Genomic DNA, 17,160 nt, shown 5'->3' with positions numbered 1-17,160 from the left:
ATAATAAATATTCAAAATAATATCTCGTATATGCAAACTGCAGCGAATTTCTTAGAATATCATTAAAATTGAAAATTGTCAGAAAAATGGTGTTGTTTGGTGGGGTTTACCGGAAAAAGGGGTCGCCGCATCTGTGATGTGAGGCTTCTAATAAAAATAATTATACTTTTCATTTATTTTTGGATCGCTTTGTTTTTTTTGGAATGGTTTGTTTTTTTAATGCATCGCCTCTCACAAGCGATTTTTTTTTTTTTACTTTTTAATAAAACGTAACTTTTATTAAAAGGTAATCGCGATGAAGTATTCTTTTTCTGGTAAAATGTAATCTTAATTAGGTTTGAAGGTTTAACGTTTTACCTGAAATCCTAATTTTCAAACCATCACATCACAGTGTAACCCTTTAACCTAATTTTAAAATCAAAATTCTTAAATCGTATTACTAAAATTCTATTATAAAGTAGAATTGTCAAAAATTTAATATATGATATTAGAATAATATTAATTTTATAAATTTAGATGATAATCAAGTAAGCCATTAAATTACTAATAAAATTTGCCTAAGTCATATTTTAAAATTTTTTTAATATTAATGTTAATTTAAATAATGATAAATAATGCAACATTGAACAATATTTATAGAATGTAATAATTAGTATATAAACTTAAATAATAATAAATTAGGCTTAATTAGGGGTTAGTGTTTAACATTTTGCCTAATATGAAACCCTAATTTTCAAACCCTCACATAGGGGTGGCAATTTTCGACACGACCTGAAAACACGACACGAACCTAACACGAAATTAATGGGTTTGGTTGAGGTTTCGGAATTCGGGTAGAATCGGGTTGGACCCATGAACCCGAAAAGAAAACGGTCGATTCGGGTCAACCCGTGGTGACCTGATATGACCCGATATGACCCGTTTACGAATTAAAAATAATTAATAACATAAAAATAATTTTATCTAACACTGATTATTCTTTTTTTCAAAGCATAATTACTTAATCCTAAAGAATTTATTTAATTGTGTGAAGTTGAAATATATATTTTGACAAATAATTATTATATTATTTTTTACTTATATTGTTTTAATTATTTTATATTTGTTTGGATAAAACACTTTTCGGTGTTTAATTTATTAGTTGGTTTGGAATATTTATTTAAATTTTTATTACTTGATTATGTAAATTAGTTTTGGAGAAATGATTTATTAGATTACAGTGAAAATTAATAATAAAATTAAGTTTCGGGTCATTTCGGGTCGACCCGCCGCCCCGTAAACCTGAAATTTTCGGGTCGGTCAGCATACCTGACCCGTCACGGTTGGCGGGTCGGTTCGGGTCAACAGATTTCTGGCGTTGCCCGACCCGACCCGCAACCTGATTTGGAACCGAATTGCCACCCCTACCCTCACATTGTAACCCTTAATATAAACATAAACCCTTTAACCCTAATTTTAAAATCAAATAATTATTGGAGTAGTGCTACTTTGAGGTTGTTCGTGAAGACGAGGCATGAGTCGTTATTGTCGGCAATATAACAAATAATTGGAGTAGTGCTACTTTGACTACAAATTGTTTTTTGACTAAATCATGACACTTTGATTTGTAGATCTAAAAACTTTGTGATGGATAGATGGTGGAAAAACTAATGCCGAAAATTCAAATTGCGGCGTTAGTTTAAAAAAAAAAATTAGTGCATGGCCGTATAAAGAAATAATAAGCATGGCAATCACAACCGTTGGTTAACGCAGATTAGGTGGGATGGACGGTGGCAAACTATAGCCGCAATCGAGGTTTGAGGTTTTACTTTAAAAAAATTGTTTTTTTAGTTAAAAAAAATAAATTTTGCCACAATCCAAAATTGTATTTCACATAAAAAATTTATTTTGGCCGTAATCTGTGTCCAAATTCTCTTTGTCCAAACAAACTCATTGGTAGCCTCAAACGTTAAATGTGACAACCCCAGTTTCGGCAAGCCCCACCAAACAACACCCCATTTTTCTGACAATTTTCAATTTTACCAATATTCTTAGAAATTCCCCTGCAAACTGCACGCCACTAGCACTAAACCAGAAGAGAAGCGACAGCGACAGCGACGGAGGGAGTAATGACTAATGAGTATTATTACGAATCTTGCAATTATGGATCATCAATACCATACGACAAATCTCCGAATCCCCAAAACCCAGGAGAGCTATTAACACGTCTACACTATATGCTGCCGAGCGTCCGGTGTCATGCGAAATTGCCAAACGCATAAATTCATAAACTTTTAAATCAAACTTAACAAAATACCACCGGACAACTGCTTGTTTTAAGGCCTCACGCTTGTTCAGGATGGTTTGAGTTTCACTTCAAATTCATTATTTGCATTCTGTGCAAATATGGTAGACTGGAAAAATATCAGACTCTAAGTTGGGGAGCTCGAAATTGGACCCGAAATTTGTACCCTTTCCATTCTTTAATTGCGCCGCGCAGGTATGAAGCTTTTTACCTGATTTTGGTTTCAACTTTCTCAGGTTGTGTAGTTACTCTTTCTTTATTTTATATATATATTTTTTTGGTCTACTTCTCTAAGTTATTCCACCAGAGTAAATTTTGGCTATTGATTTTTAAGCAAGGTGCCAGCTGCGATGGATAGATAAGGAAGACAGCAACCTGGAGTCCGTTCGGTTGGTTGATTAAGGGCTAAATGACATCAACTGAACTCATGGAATATATGGTTCTGTCATTCTGTCCTCAAGAATCATGCCAGGCAACAACAATCATCGGTTTTAGAGTTGTATTCTGATGAATTGTTCATTAATTTATAGAAGTTGAGTGGCTGCTGTGCATCCAGTTTGTGATGTGGAATATTCTAACCAGTTCATCCCCCCTTCCGACGATGTATAATCATCAAATCCTTTCATAAAAATGTTGACGCTGCAAATTGATTTGGATCTTCGTTATATATATCCTTCAGCTGATTATTGAAGACAGTAGCAATATGTGATTCTCTATGAACAATTCGTGGAAGATAACGCTACATGTACAACGTCAAAATTGTCTTGTATCCTTAATTTGCCTCTCTCTCTCTCTCTCTCTATATATATATATATATATATATTTTTTTTTTGAGAGGTCCTTTGCCTCTATATTCAATAACCGAACGACACGAGCCATTACAGTTTACAATCACACTTTTTATACACGTATATGGTACATCGGATCGGATGAATTCTTTTGCTAGTTCTTGGACCATCAGATTGCAGATATCCTTCGGATAACCTGTACAAAGTACAAAACCCCGAGTCAGAATTTCAGAGCTAGCTATGAAATCCCACGTTGAATGATAAAAGTGCAAATCAAGCCAAAAAGAATAGTGCAGATTCACATGATCAGTTAGGCCAGCAGCTATTATACAAGTACTACCATCTTCCACATGATAGAACTTAGTAGGCACCCATACACATTTCAAGTGACCGCACATGCACATGCGCGCTATGGTCCTCCAAGAAATTTTATAAAATAGGTACACCACCAGACAGACAGACACAGGAGTGTGTGCCTATGGACATTAATTGTTTACAAATCATCATGAATGTTAACGGTTACCTGAACCTGGCTGGAAAATTTGAACTGGTCAAGAAACTGGTAACATTGAACAGAATCCAGCTTTGTCACTATTTCAATCTTTCAATTTGGAGTAACTTTTGGTATCTTGGGAATCCATTCTTGCACGCTGAGACCTGAATGCATGTGAATAACAACATATACATATATAGAGTTAGACAGAATGCTAAAGCAATACTACTATTTGTTTTTTTTTTTTTCTTTTCCTTCCTGATTATAATATAATGAAAACCAATAATCGCCGTTCTTTTATGTTTAGTTTTAGTAGGGAGAGTTTTGTAGTGAGGTGATAATGCAGGAAGCCAGTGATGATTCCATTTCTGTTGTTCATGAGTGTATTTTGGATGAACTCATCATTCTTGTCCTCTTTTTTAGTTGTCAAACAAAGCCACGTTACAATTGGACGTTAGAACAAAGAATCCCATTAGTTGTATCGGGTTCATCTTTGTGCTCAACGACCCCGTTCATGATATATGCTTGGAATATATCAACCGATTGGCTTGTATTGATTACATTTCCTAGCAAACCCCACTTATCGAAAAGAACAAAAGTCAAAAAGGAGGATTTATGTGGAGGCCTAAGTCGTAGCAATTAAGATTTCGAGCCTGTGCAGCCAGCGATGTTTCAACTACGCACAGTTCAACTTTTTAAATTGTTGTCTAAGACCGGCATAAGCACAACGTGTAAACCGAATCTGCCGGAATTCTCGTAAACACAAAAGGGAAAAAATGTCTATATAACTCTCTCGAAATAAAACGAAAAGCATTTGGGATGAAAACCCTCCTCTACTCTACCCAAAACAAGAATTTTCAATAACACTTAGACCCAATGGAAAAAAAAATTTATATATATTTCATAATTATCTTTTTATTTTATATATATGAAATCGTTACACTAAATTTTTTTAAAAAATATAATATAAAAAGCCTCTATCAGCGAAATGTTTTTCTCGTTTTCGTACCAGACAAAATTGGACAAAGTCAAATGACGACATGAATAATGCAATTGGCAAGCGACTTAGCATTGAAAATCATGCGATTCTTCTTCTAAATTGGCCATCTAGAAGACGGCTTGAATTCAATCCCTTGGACATCCCGTCCACTAATTCAACAAAACGTTACTTGGTCCATGTTACACCACGGTGGACCCCAGCCAAGTTGCAGATTTTTCTTAGTTTTGTCTGATGCATTTTTAGCCAAACATACCATTATGTTCGCGGAAGAGAAATATATATGGTTATATAAAGTGGGGTAAAAAAAAATGAGAGAAAATATTCTATGGATATCTCTAAATTTAAATATAAATTAATCTTTTATACGCTATCACTATTAAATGCATGACAATTCATATGAATTCAAATTTTACTCATGTATGATGCAGTCAGTATATATAAGATTTATTTTTTTAATATAGAGAAAATATTAACTCAATTAAGATATCCATGTTTATTGACAAAATGGTCCCTAGTGATTTGCTAAATATCCGTTTTCTGGTTAGCGAAGAAGGCAGAGAGGGGCGGAGGAATTGACTTACAGCTTCAATATCAATTTTGTAGACCATAAGCTTTCTTCGCTCTCTGCAACTCGTTCTGTAGGCCGCCACTATGTGTCCGACGGCCAGAGCCAAGGAGCACGCGAACAACGCGACTTCCATGCCCCGAACACATCCACTTCCATTCACACTTGCGTTGCCAAACACGAACGAAGCCTTGAACGACACGAAAAGCAGAGACGACACTGAAAACACGGTGGCAATACTCAAGTACGGCCCTCCTGATAGTTTCGGACCATCGCATAAACCGTAAACACCTATATGATTATTCATGAATGAAACCCAATTTAAGAAACCATTAATTAACCTTTATCGCACAAAAAGAAAAGAAAAGAAGAAATTGAATGGTTGCTCGGATTCATTTTTTTACTTACATAGAATGACAGCTGACCTAATGAGGGAGATGAGGGGTATGTCGATGAGGGAATAGCGGAAGTCGTAATTGCTTAGATGAGAAGAGAGGGTTTGGAGGGAAAGAGACGATGGAGACAGAGAAGCTGACAACAGCGCCGATGGAAGGAGGGCATCCGCGACAGCTACGAGAATTGGTGCTGAGAATACGAGAAGCGAGAGCAGCATAGTGATGAGGAAGAAAAAAGTTTTAATCCATCTTAACGCTCGCTTCGATTTCTCGTCCTTGGCAAACCCCATATCTTAATTTCTTCCAAAGAATCTTGAAAATTGCTTGTTTCCGATCTAATCTAATGTCGTCTAGTGGTAGTATGTACGTTTGAATTGTGAAGAGAAATGGAGAAAGATGGTCTATGTGGGGGAAAAAATCAAAGAAAAGGAAAAGGAATGAAATGGAGGGAGGCCAGACCAGAGAGGCAATATATGTCTGGTCCACTAGACGAACGATTAATATATGTGGAAGGTGCAATGGTTCGACGTTTTGACTGTGCATATATCAAGTTGGACAAGCGACTTGGGAAGTAGGAACTTTACACGCGGAAGGCATCGGTCAAAGAGGGCATGCTTTTCATTCATATTTTTCTCTTTCTTGTTTGAATCAACGGCAATACCTAATCAACTTTCTTAACGACAATTAACTGCATCAACTTTCTAGATTTTATTATGCAGTAAATTTTTTCTTTATTATTATGCTGCGGTCTGTTGAGTTGGCTTGCCTGCGTCTGCTCACATACACTCTTGTGATCATGGATCGATAGCGTGCGTATTTGGAGGTATCTAGACCAATAACTTCTTTTCAGAATTTTTTCATTTTAACGCTGATTACTCTTTTTTTTTTCCCTTTTGCGGGTGGCTAGTCTTAAATTAAATGAGCAAATCCGTGATCACTGAGTAAGATAATGGCACGATTCAATGAATAGCTTTCAAGCATCCATCACGGGAAAAATGGGAAAAATCATTCTAAAATGGGATGAGTTTTAGAAATTCTGAAATGCCAAGCAAGCAGGTGGGGCAAACTGCACCAGCACAAAGATGCTGAGACAGCTTGGTTTATCATCAAATTATAATATATATGGATGGCTACCAGCTACAGTGGCCTCCAATCGTTTTTTGTATCTTCTATGATCCAGGGATTAATTTGGATAACGGATAGTTAATATTTTTGTTACAGACGCATGCGATTATGGATGGCTTAAAATATATAAAAATCAATCAATCACGCTTGTAATTAAAATTTCACATGATTAAATCAAGCAGGTATTGTGGAACCGACGGAAACCAACCGATCATGTGGGCACATGTAAATGTTTGTTCTCCCTCCCGAATCTGGTGCTATTTTTTCCACTTATAGTATTAGCACTTATAGGTATTAGTAAAAAAATTTTGTATTTTTCTGATGAAGGAACTTTTCTTTTTTTTTTTTTTCACTTGGGTTGGTCCAGTGTTACTACTCTAGGAGGAGCTCTACCACTCTCAGAGTCAAGAAGGAAGGGCTAAAATAATTCCCCCGCCCCGTTTCCCCAGCGTGGGGTTAAAAAAAAATTATTATATAATTTTATTATAATTAAATTTGAGCAAATAATCAAGTACTAAAATATCAACATATCACCAAATTATTATTCATTGTAACTTCATTATTGAAACTTATAAAAATAATAAAACAAAAGTTATTTGAATATAATATAATATGATAAAACAAATATAACTAAAATAATCAAGTTTTTACTCTTGATACAAATACAATCACCAAATTATTATTGTGTTTTTTTAGAAAAAAATGTTATTGTATTAAGTGTAGTTAGGAATTTCATATAAATGTATTAATAAATTTAGTATAAATAATTAATCATTTTTATTAATAGACATATATAATTAGTAGTATAATTGATAATATCATTATATATATAATTATACATATTTTTTTTTTAAAACGGGTGCCCCGCCCCCCGCCCCGCCCCAACTCCCGCTCCAATAGACCTCGCGGGCACCCACACCCGTTGCCATCCCTATTTGGAGGTCAACGTCCATCAATTGACCAAGAATCCTTCCAATTGCGGTAGTCAACGAAGGAAATTAAAATATCATCTGGAAATGGAAATTGGATTACGGGGAAAGAAATTTGAGAAATGCAGTGAAACTATTAGAAGACATCAAGAAGGTCCAAAAAAAAAAAAAAATCTCTTCAAAACGAGTGTGGTCCTTGAATTGTAGCAAAAAAATGAGGTGAATGATTTGAAGGAGTAACCAACAATGGATTTCAATTTGCAACGATATTCTATACTTACAACAACTAAGGTCAGACCAAACATTTCTGAATTTTGCATTCCACTCTCATATCAAGGCACCACTAATTGCCAACAAATTGCCACGATATTAGATGTTTCTAGAAACATTACGAGAATAACTTCCTTTGTATATAAATTCTTTCTTTTAATTTGCTCTTTTAATTTGAAAATAAGTTTTTCAAATACAATATTACAGTAATATACAATAACTCAAAAAACATCCCATCCATATTAGTATATCAAATATTTCAAAAAAATTTTATAGTAAAAATTTTTCATATACACTGCTATAATAAAATATTTCAAAAATACCCCCCAAAAAGAGTTAAACCAAACAGAGCCCTTGTTATTTGAGCCCAATGGGTACCCAAGTATTCCCATCAATTAATGGGTACAATTGGGATTTGTCCCATTTTAAACCCAATATCAAAATCCAATACCCATCCCGCCCAAAGTCCCCATGGGCATGGATAACCCATTGGGACTTGGGACAAATTGACACCTCTACCCACTAGTTTGGGATAATAAATCTCAATATGATATACGTACTTTTAAAAGTCGTTCAGTTGAATATTCACACAATCGATTACAAGATCGAGTTCCTGCTGCGAAGTGAAAAACTTTCTCACATGAATGGAGCAGCAGTGCTTGAAGATGTGAAGCCTTTGTACCTCTCTGGCCTCTCGTCTCAGAAGTTTGACCATTTTATTATCTTTCTACCCAGTGAAAACAGTATAAAATTCAGCGCCCTTTTTCCCTTTGCTGTTTCCAAATTAAGTCACGGATGACGACTGGGTTAGCGTTTAGTCTAAAATATGCTGCAATTTGGGCTTTTCATAGAGTTGAATAGCAGAAGCCGATGTTGAGTCACTGCTTCTGTCATTAATTATAAGAGTTGTCTCAGGCATTTCTTCAAGTAGCAGCCTTGTCTCCACTATTTTTAAGTCAAAGCAGGTGATACAAATTCATAATATGGCTTTGAATTCTAGCGGACATGATATGCATATTATGAATCTTTTAGACCATATTAACATGAAATGAAAGGTTGAAATCCTCAAGCCACATGTTTAGATATTTTATTGAAAGCCGCCAATGGCCCCCCTCGGCGCAGGAGTCCCAGCGAAATCATCCCATACCTTCTTCTACTATTGGAGGCTTAAATCATTGGGATCAACTTCAGATAATAAAATTGATTTAAATCCATAAATATGGCCTTGCCGTCATCGATCATTAGTTCGTCGAAACTTCGTAGTGGTTTTGGGCCCGAATCTTCGTCAAAGAATCCTCTTCCGGGTATGATATTCGCCGAATTTTTCATTCACGGGCTCCGATTAATTGGTTGACTTCAAACTTTAGCAAGGAAAGAGAGAGAGAGGGAAAAAGTCAGAATAAAAATCGTTATTGTCACCTGGTTGATTTTCTTAATAGTTAAGTTGGATCTACGGCATAAAATTAAAATTTTAAAAAGAGAGAATAATTTTTATGAACGAGAGATACAAAAAATGCGTGGGTGATCATGTAAACAGAAAGGCTTGCCTGAATCAGTTTGGATTATTGTCGTCCTTTTTTTTTATTTTGGATTATTATTATTATTATCCTTCTATAAACTAAAAAAAAAAAATTGATTAAAGATTTTTCCCCAGCAACCACTGAGGAAATGCAATCTGTGATGGTAATTGTTATTTTTAAGTCAATAATAGTGGACTAGTGGTGGGTAAGAAGAAACAAAACTGCAAGTCTGCAAGGAAGGGCCATATGGTTTCTGACGTCCGCCGTGGACAACTTCAATCGGAATTCATTTTTCAGCTAATAAGAAATTCTTGACGTTACATATATGGCGTGGAGTTGGCTTCACCCGGGATTTGCAAAATCATTCTCCCATAGTTCCACCTATTCGATGATATTAAATTCTGGGAAATTCAATCCCACCTTCATGCTCTTTTTCTGCTCCCTTCCTTCTAATTCTTCTTTTAGGTTCGTGATGTAAGGTGTAAATTGTCAACCATGACATGAGTATTTACTTTGCAAATACTTCACACGTTCTTGGCATGCTCCCTTTTAGGTCTCGTTTGAATTGTTTTTTTTTTTTTGAAATTTTTTTAAAAAATATATTATAACGATTTAATATATATGAGGTATAAAAATAACTGAAAAATATGTTTACGATAAACATAAAAATTTTATCTTACAAACTGCCATCCAAACGTGAAAATATAATAGTGTTGTAACGATTTGACGGAGCATTTCGAACCTTTTCACCATGACTTGCGGTTAGTAGCAAGTCTAAATCGTCAAGTATAACCCGAGGCGCTCTCCACCGTTGTCTAAGCTTTGCTATTGACAAAACAGCAACATGTTGATTTATCCAATCAGGCAAATTAATATAAATGGAAGGGTTCGAATTTAAAACCTCTCACTTACACTACCTAATCGTTCTCTGAATCTTCCAATCCATCCCTACCCAAGCAAATTAATATAGATTGAAATCACTTAGTGTTACATTTTTTTATTATTATTATTGTGAGCCAAATATTTCCTGTTATTGATGAGAGCCACACAGCCAAGTGTTGAGTATATGGCGAATTCTCAAGTCTGGCAATCCCAACTGGAACCTAAATTGGCGTATCATGCTAGCGATCAAAAAACTAGAAAAAGCAATCAATTGCGTTCGGACATCGTTGTCCAGGGTTCGAGTCCCGCTGTTAATGTGTTTGGTGTGGAGTGGGGCCTCCTCTCCCGGACCGCAGGAGATTAGTCGAGCCCCGTAAGAATTGATCTGGACACCCTTGTGTTGACAAAAAAAAAAAAAAAAGTGTTGGGACATCGTTGGAAGTTGCCCATTTTACACCCGCCTACATGTATCTGATCTCGTCACACTGCAGCATTTCTGTCCATTAGACAAGTAACCTGGGGGGCCTCCTTCTTTGGAATTGATTGAGGTATTATTAATCATGAATCGCACGAACATACCACGTACCACGCTAATCAATAAATGTTCTTTACACGATTGACTATCAAATGAATTAAAAATCAAGATTACGTTTATCCCATTTCACCATCAGGATTGGAAAGGAAATGCTATTGATTTATTTATGCGATCCTTTTCTTCTCAGGCAACGGAGGGACCTATAGCCTAGTGGCTTTTGTGGCTTGCTTCATCCACGTACACGCTTCTCCCGCGGAGCAGGCCCAGGCCACGGCGATTACGCGAAACATTAATATAGGCCATCATCCCAATCGGATGTACCACTACTGCTGCTACTTTTTACGAAATTACAGATAAGATTCGGCCGCTTTAAAATCTTTTGGGTTCTTGCCCCAGCCGACATTCGGTAACTTGGGTTCCCACACCAGATCGATAATTTTAGATGTTCCCAGCTCATTAGACCGACCGTTAACTGTCAAAAGTGTTCCTGTTCTGCTTAACTTATCGAAAATTCTAAGGATTGGTATAGTGGTTTGTACCAATGCATTGGTAAAGTGGAGTAAGGAGGTACGGATGAGAGGAGGACAAGACACGTTAGCCCAAACAAAATTGAAGGTTGTTTTCGGTCATGGAAAGGCAACCGAAATTGGAAGTGACAGTGGGCTCCACACTGAAAAGACAGTGGGTTCCACAATTGAAGGTCTCAACTTTTGTCAGTGGAAGGAACCATGTGAAGGACCGGAATAAGAAGACTTATTTCGTCGGTTATTTCGCTAGTCCGAGGAATAATAATGTGACGTGAAAATTGGCTAGCATCATACCAGGTATAAAGCATTTATTTGGCAAGAGAATGAACGAGGAATATTAATCTGTACAATTACTTTTACCAACCAATATAGGTGAAAATTAATGGCTAAGGTAATAAATGAAGCTAGATGGATCCGTATGAAATACTTGTAAAAAGAGCAAACAATTGAGCAAAAGTCTTGTGAATAGTGGAGAGGCCGGGAGGAAAAAAACGCAAATAGATAAAGGTGAAGAAGCAGCTGGTACGTGGATAAGGTAATATGTTTTGTAACAATGATCAATTAGTGGATGTCGTTTTGAAATATTCTTTTTGTAATCGAGGGAAAAAATTGAAATGTGGAATAAATTTGCTTATGCAGTATTGTTATTTGAATATATGTTGTACTTTTGTATATGAATGGTAACTCTCTTCATGAACCAATAATCATAAAATATGATGTAATTAGTTTAGTATATGACATAAAATGGGTAAGAGCAATTTAAAATATTTGTTAATATTGTTTTCTAAATTATGAACAATAGAGTGATAGAATTGTGAGCATAGAAAAAAATAAGAAATATTGTTTTTAGTTTCATTGTGTAGTTGTAGAAAGTAGAAAGAAAGAAACTGGTTTGTAGAGGCAAAATATTGTATAAGGTAAATATTCGATGACTTGAACACGATTATTTAATGAATATTTGTATGAGTTGGATAAGAAAATGCTAAATGCAATTAAAATATTTAATAAAATTAGGCACAAATGTACTGATTTATGTGGAAAACCTCAGGGAATATTGTAGTTGGATTGCTCGAATTGATTATGGACCCACTAAGGATTAAGTGAAATGTTGGGATCATTAGTGAATTTCTGCTAGAATACAAATTTTGAAGATTAAATATAATTTTGTACATGTTGTAATTGAAGAATTAGAATAGAATTAATTTTGTACATGTTGTAATTGAAGAATTAGAATAGAATTGTAAGTAAAGTTTGTCGTTATATTGGTCCATACCGAAAGTTATTGACTAATATTGCTTGGTTCAATTGAAAATTGACTACCGGCCTGATTTGTAGGCAAAAATAATATGACATTGTGAAAAATATTGTCATCATAGAAAAGACAATTAGTACATATTAATTGAGTGAACAATAAACATAATGAAGAAAATGTAAAGCTGGATACATAACTGAAAAGAAGTTAGAAAAAATAAATAAATTGACATAAGAGTGGATAATTTAAATATTTTGGAAGAAATTTCAAACTAGATAATATAAAATTAGGTAGTAGTAGTACAATTATATGGATTACAAAAAATAAATTATATATGTATATGCAAAATTAAATAAATTTAGATTAATTTAATTGTGTAAAATGACATAAGAGCATAAAATTTCAGCAAAGATAATATAAAATTAGATATTTGTAGTAAAATTTGGATAAATTAATTGTAGATAATTATATTGTGTTGATTGATAGTCGCAGATGGATCAGGAGAAAGGAAAAAATGCAGTAATAAATTTGAATGAAGAGGATGAGAATTGTGAGTTATTTAGCTCAAGTGAAGAAGAATTCATTTCCTCGGAAACAATAGAAAAAAATTACCCTGTTGATGATATGGATGAAGAAGTGATGAATATGGTATTTGACACTGAGGAAGATGCATATGAGTTCTACAATTTGTATGGCAAGCTCACTGGTTTTGGCATTAAGAAGGCAGATGTTAAAATTAGTCAAGATGGAACTGTACGGTATAGAAAATTCGCATGTTCTCGGGAAGGAAAAAGGCACGAGAGATATTACAATCTAGCACAGAGGATTAGGCAGCCCAGGCCAGAGACAAGGACAGGATGTCTTGCATGTCTACGCATCAAACATGACAAAGCATCTGAAAAATATGTGGTGACGAATTTCGTGAAAGAACACAATCACAAAATGGCTTCCAAATCAAGCATTCCATATCTATGGTCTCATCGACACGTAACAGATGCCGATTATGCTCAAGTACGAACAATGAAAATGGCAGGGGTGAAAACAAGTCAGGTTATGAAATTTTTTGCAATGCAGTGTGGTGGATATGGTAATGTTGGATTTGTGCTAAAAGACCTATATAACCGTGTCGATAAAGAAAGGAGAGTCTTGATTGAGGCTGGGGATGCAAAAAATGCAATTGCATATTTCAATGGGAGGAAGGCCAGTGACAAATCATTCATCTTTGAATATGATGTAGACGAAGAATCAAGGTTGAAGACCCTTTTCTGGGCAGATTATGAGTCCCAATTGGATTATAAATGTTTTGGTGATGTTCTAATATTTGATTCGACTTATAATGTCAACGAGTATCATAAGCCACTCGTTGTATTTTCTGGAGTGAACAATCATTATAATACTGTTGTATTCGGTACAGCCTTGGTATCGGGTGAGAGTGTTGAAGAATATGAGTGGCTCCTTCACACATTAACCAAAACTATGGGAGGACGAAAGCCAAAGGCCGTGATAACAGATGGGGACAAAGCAATGAGGAGGGCAATAAATAATGTGTTCCCAGATGCTCGACATAGATTATGCATTTGGCATTTGATGAAAAATGCAGACGCTAAAGCCAAATCAAATGTATTCAAGTCAATGTTCGGTAGGATGATGAAAAAGGCGTACCCCATTGGTGACTTGGAGGAAGAGTGGTTTGCTGTTTTGGGTAAATGTGGACTCCGCCAAAATAAATGGGTGGAAAAGATTTTCGAAATGAGGTTGCTATGGGCTGAATCGTTGCTTCGTGATACTTTTTTTGCTGGAATGCGAAGCACTCAAAGGTGCGAACAAATGAATGCCTTTCTTAAACAGTATTTGAAGAAGAACATGCGATTTTATGAGTCAGTCATCATCCATGAGTTGGCTCTTACTCACTTGAGGCATACTGGGGCCAAGGCAGTTTATGAGACAGAAGATACAATAGTGGTTTTGGCAACTGCATTACAAAAGTTGGAGAAGCATGCATCCGAAGTGTATACTCGAAATGTTTTCTTTCGGGTAAAGAAGCACCTTAACAGACAAGGCCTATATGATTGTTATGAACGGAAAGAAACTTGGAATGGCTGCATATTTTTTCTCAAAAAGTATGCCGATGACAGAACATGGACCGTAGAGCTCAATCGAAGGACCCTATCATTAAAGTGCTCGTGCAAGAAAATGGAATGGAAAGGGTTACCATGCGCACACATGTTTCGTGTAATGCTGATGGAAAACATGCAATCAATACCAAAATCCTGCATTTTAAAAAGATGGACATGCGAGGCCAGAGAGGAGGCGGATAATGAAGTTCTTGAAGGGAGGCAGGAGATATATGCTGAGTTGGTTCAAACTGCAAGATTTGGAACGTTGACATCAATTTGCAAGGAAATGTGTTTCTTTGCATCCCATATGGATGATGGATTTGCTCGTGTACGAGATATTGTTATAAAGGAGACTAATAATTGGAGGAGAGCTTGGGTGGAGCGTGGATTTGATTGTGGCACTAATGGAAGGTTAGCTGCGGATCCAAAAAAGTCACGCTTGAGCCAATATTGTGTGAAGGACCCCGAGAGGACAAGAGCTAAAGGTGACCGGGTTCATACCAATAAAAACAAAGCTGCTAAGTGTGGAAACTGTGGGTTAGTTATCGTAAATAATACATTAGATTATACATTTGCAGTAACTGAAAATCATAAAATGGATTATCATTGCATTTGTTGTACTTTCATTAATTTTATTGGTGTGATCACAGGTTGCGTGATGGCCACAACAAAAGGACATGTCCTCGTAACTTGCTTAGTTACGATGCATGTGGTATTTCTGGAAGCCAAGCAATTCATTATAGCAACCCAGGATCAGGGACTATGGGTGACTCAAGATTCCAGTTCGGTGCATCCTCATCTGGTGATTTTCAAGGAGTTCAGCATCCATTCCTAAGTCACTCAGGAATGTTAAATAGAGTTGACAGAGATGGAAGTAGTAGCCAAAAAATTGATCATAGTCAATCTCACACGATGCAGAGTCCTTGGAGTGAATGGAATGGAACAGGATCATACACAATTGCAGACCGAAATAGCTATTCAGCTTCTTTTTGGAAAAGTTAATCGCTAGGCTATACTGTGATAAGAAGCATTGGATTTTTCTTGGTGGGCCCACTGACTAACCGACGTGATTTTATTTTCTACTCCCGCCTGTTTTATTTTCTCCACGCCACTTTATGTTTATTATTTTGAATACTAAATTCAAAATTTCACTGTGATAGGAAGCATTGGGTCTTTCTTGGTGGGCCAACTGACTAACCGACCTGAATCTGTTTAATACTCCCGCCTGTTTTATTTTTAACTCCCGCGTGTTTTATTTTCTACGCGCCACTTTATGTTTATAATTTTGAATACCAAATTCAAAATTTTCATAATATGAAATTGACGCGCGTGGTAGAAAAATCAAAAGCCACCAATTCAAGTTTTTGTAGCCAAATAAAAGGCCAACTCCCGTATTTCAAGTGGCCATTTCGATAGCTGACATAGTAAACAGCATGTCTTCAGCTTCTTCTCACCTTCGCCATGGCTATGAAGTTGAATGGCCCCAACGATTGTGTTCGTGTGGAAGGGTTTGTGACATCAAGATTGTTGAGAAGTCGGAGAAAAATCTAGGGAGATATTACTATGCTTGCCCAAAGGAATCGGTAAACTATTTATTCTACTTGGGTTCCTGGTGTGTAGTATATGATTAACTCCGACCCTTTGCATATCATTAACTTGTTGTTTAATTTTTTCCAGCAAAAATGTCTCGGATTTAGAGGGTGGTGCGATGTGTATGCAACAGCTATAAAAAACTCAAACAGGCAATCTATCTCAGGAAATGAAGGCGAGAGTTCGACGGCTAACCTCATGTCCCCTAAGAGCACCAACGGCCACCGAGGTGCAGAGACAAACATTGAGCGTGTGAGTATGGATGTTGCTCAGTTGAAGGTAGACATGGCGCACATATCGAATGCTATGTGGAAGGTCAAAGCAGGAGTTATTTTGTCGTTGACCATTGCATTCATTCTTCTATTGAAGCTATAGGCCAGTACTATTTGTTTATCTATTAAAGCGGTAGAACTATCCAATATATTTTGCTTCTGTTCTATTTATTTAGTGTGTCAGTATGCTGGTGAATGGAAAGTTATTACGGGATAACAGACAAATTTTTTTTTGTTGCCTTCATCTCTGTTTTAAGACAATGGTGCAACTTTAATTCTAAGCTTTAATTTGAAGACAATGGTGCAGCTTTAATTCTAAGCTTATCACGTTCTCTTGTGCAAGAGTTATCCACGTGACTTTGTGTTGATGCGATTGCTTTCTGGCCACAAATTCTAGACAAAGGGGACCACCACTTTGAGGAGGCCAAGAAATAATAAATGGCTTTGGTGGGTATTCTTCAACCACCAGAAACAACTTCAGGAGATGAAGAATACTCTTCGCCGAGAGTTTTCGCCAAGAACATGTTCGCCAATAACAAGCTGCAGACCGAGGAGTAAGAAGGTTCGTAAAAATTCTGGAATGGAAAGTTTTTGTTTAACTTCAAATTTTTTTTAA

At 36.1% G+C, this 17,160-nt stretch overlaps 2 protein-coding genes across 2 annotated transcripts; one reads left to right on the top strand and one right to left on the bottom strand.

Annotated features, from left to right (window-relative positions):
• Positions 1-2,988: 2,988 nt before the first annotated feature.
• LOC113762507 lies at positions 2,989-6,007 on the bottom strand. Its single transcript, XM_027305980.1, has 4 exons — positions 5,539-6,007; positions 5,147-5,421; positions 3,596-3,729; positions 2,989-3,268 (listed from the first exon to the last, which is right to left on the bottom strand). The coding sequence occupies exons 1-3, from the start codon at positions 5,813-5,815 to the stop codon at positions 3,664-3,666; spliced, it is 618 nt and encodes a 205-aa protein (XP_027161781.1). The 5' UTR covers positions 5,816-6,007; the 3' UTR covers positions 2,989-3,268; positions 3,596-3,663.
• A 7,050-nt stretch (positions 6,008-13,057) lies between these two features.
• LOC113755411 (protein FAR1-RELATED SEQUENCE 5-like) lies at positions 13,058-15,684 on the top strand. Its single transcript, XM_027299417.1, has 2 exons — positions 13,058-15,219; positions 15,333-15,684. The coding sequence occupies exons 1-2, from the start codon at positions 13,058-13,060 to the stop codon at positions 15,682-15,684; spliced, it is 2,514 nt and encodes an 837-aa protein (XP_027155218.1).
• The last annotated feature ends 1,476 nt before the right edge of the window (positions 15,685-17,160 follow it).

The sequence above is a fragment of the Coffea eugenioides genome, chromosome 2, assembly GCF_003713205.1.
Source record: "Coffea eugenioides isolate CCC68of chromosome 2, Ceug_1.0, whole genome shotgun sequence".
Classification (NCBI taxonomy): Eukaryota; Viridiplantae; Streptophyta; class Magnoliopsida; order Gentianales; family Rubiaceae; genus Coffea; species Coffea eugenioides.
This window is presented reverse-complemented; position numbering and strand designations above follow the sequence as displayed.

Coding starts and splice junctions, on each gene's coding strand:
- LOC113762507 (XM_027305980.1), bottom strand. CDS start 5,815: ATGGGGTTTGCCAAGGACGAGAAATCGAAGCGAGCGTTAAGATGGATT. Junction 5,422..5,538: donor TAGGTCAGCTGTCATTCTAT/GTAAGTAAAAAA, acceptor ATAATCATATAG/GTGTTTACGGTTTATGCGAT. Junction 3,730..5,146: donor ACAAAATTGATATTGAAGCT/GTAAGTCAATTC, acceptor ACATGCATTCAG/GTCTCAGCGTGCAAGAATGG.
- LOC113755411 (XM_027299417.1), top strand. CDS start 13,058: ATGGATCAGGAGAAAGGAAAAAATGCAGTAATAAATTTGAATGAAGAG. Junction 15,220..15,332: donor GCTAAGTGTGGAAACTGTGG/GTTAGTTATCGT, acceptor GTGTGATCACAG/GTTGCGTGATGGCCACAACA.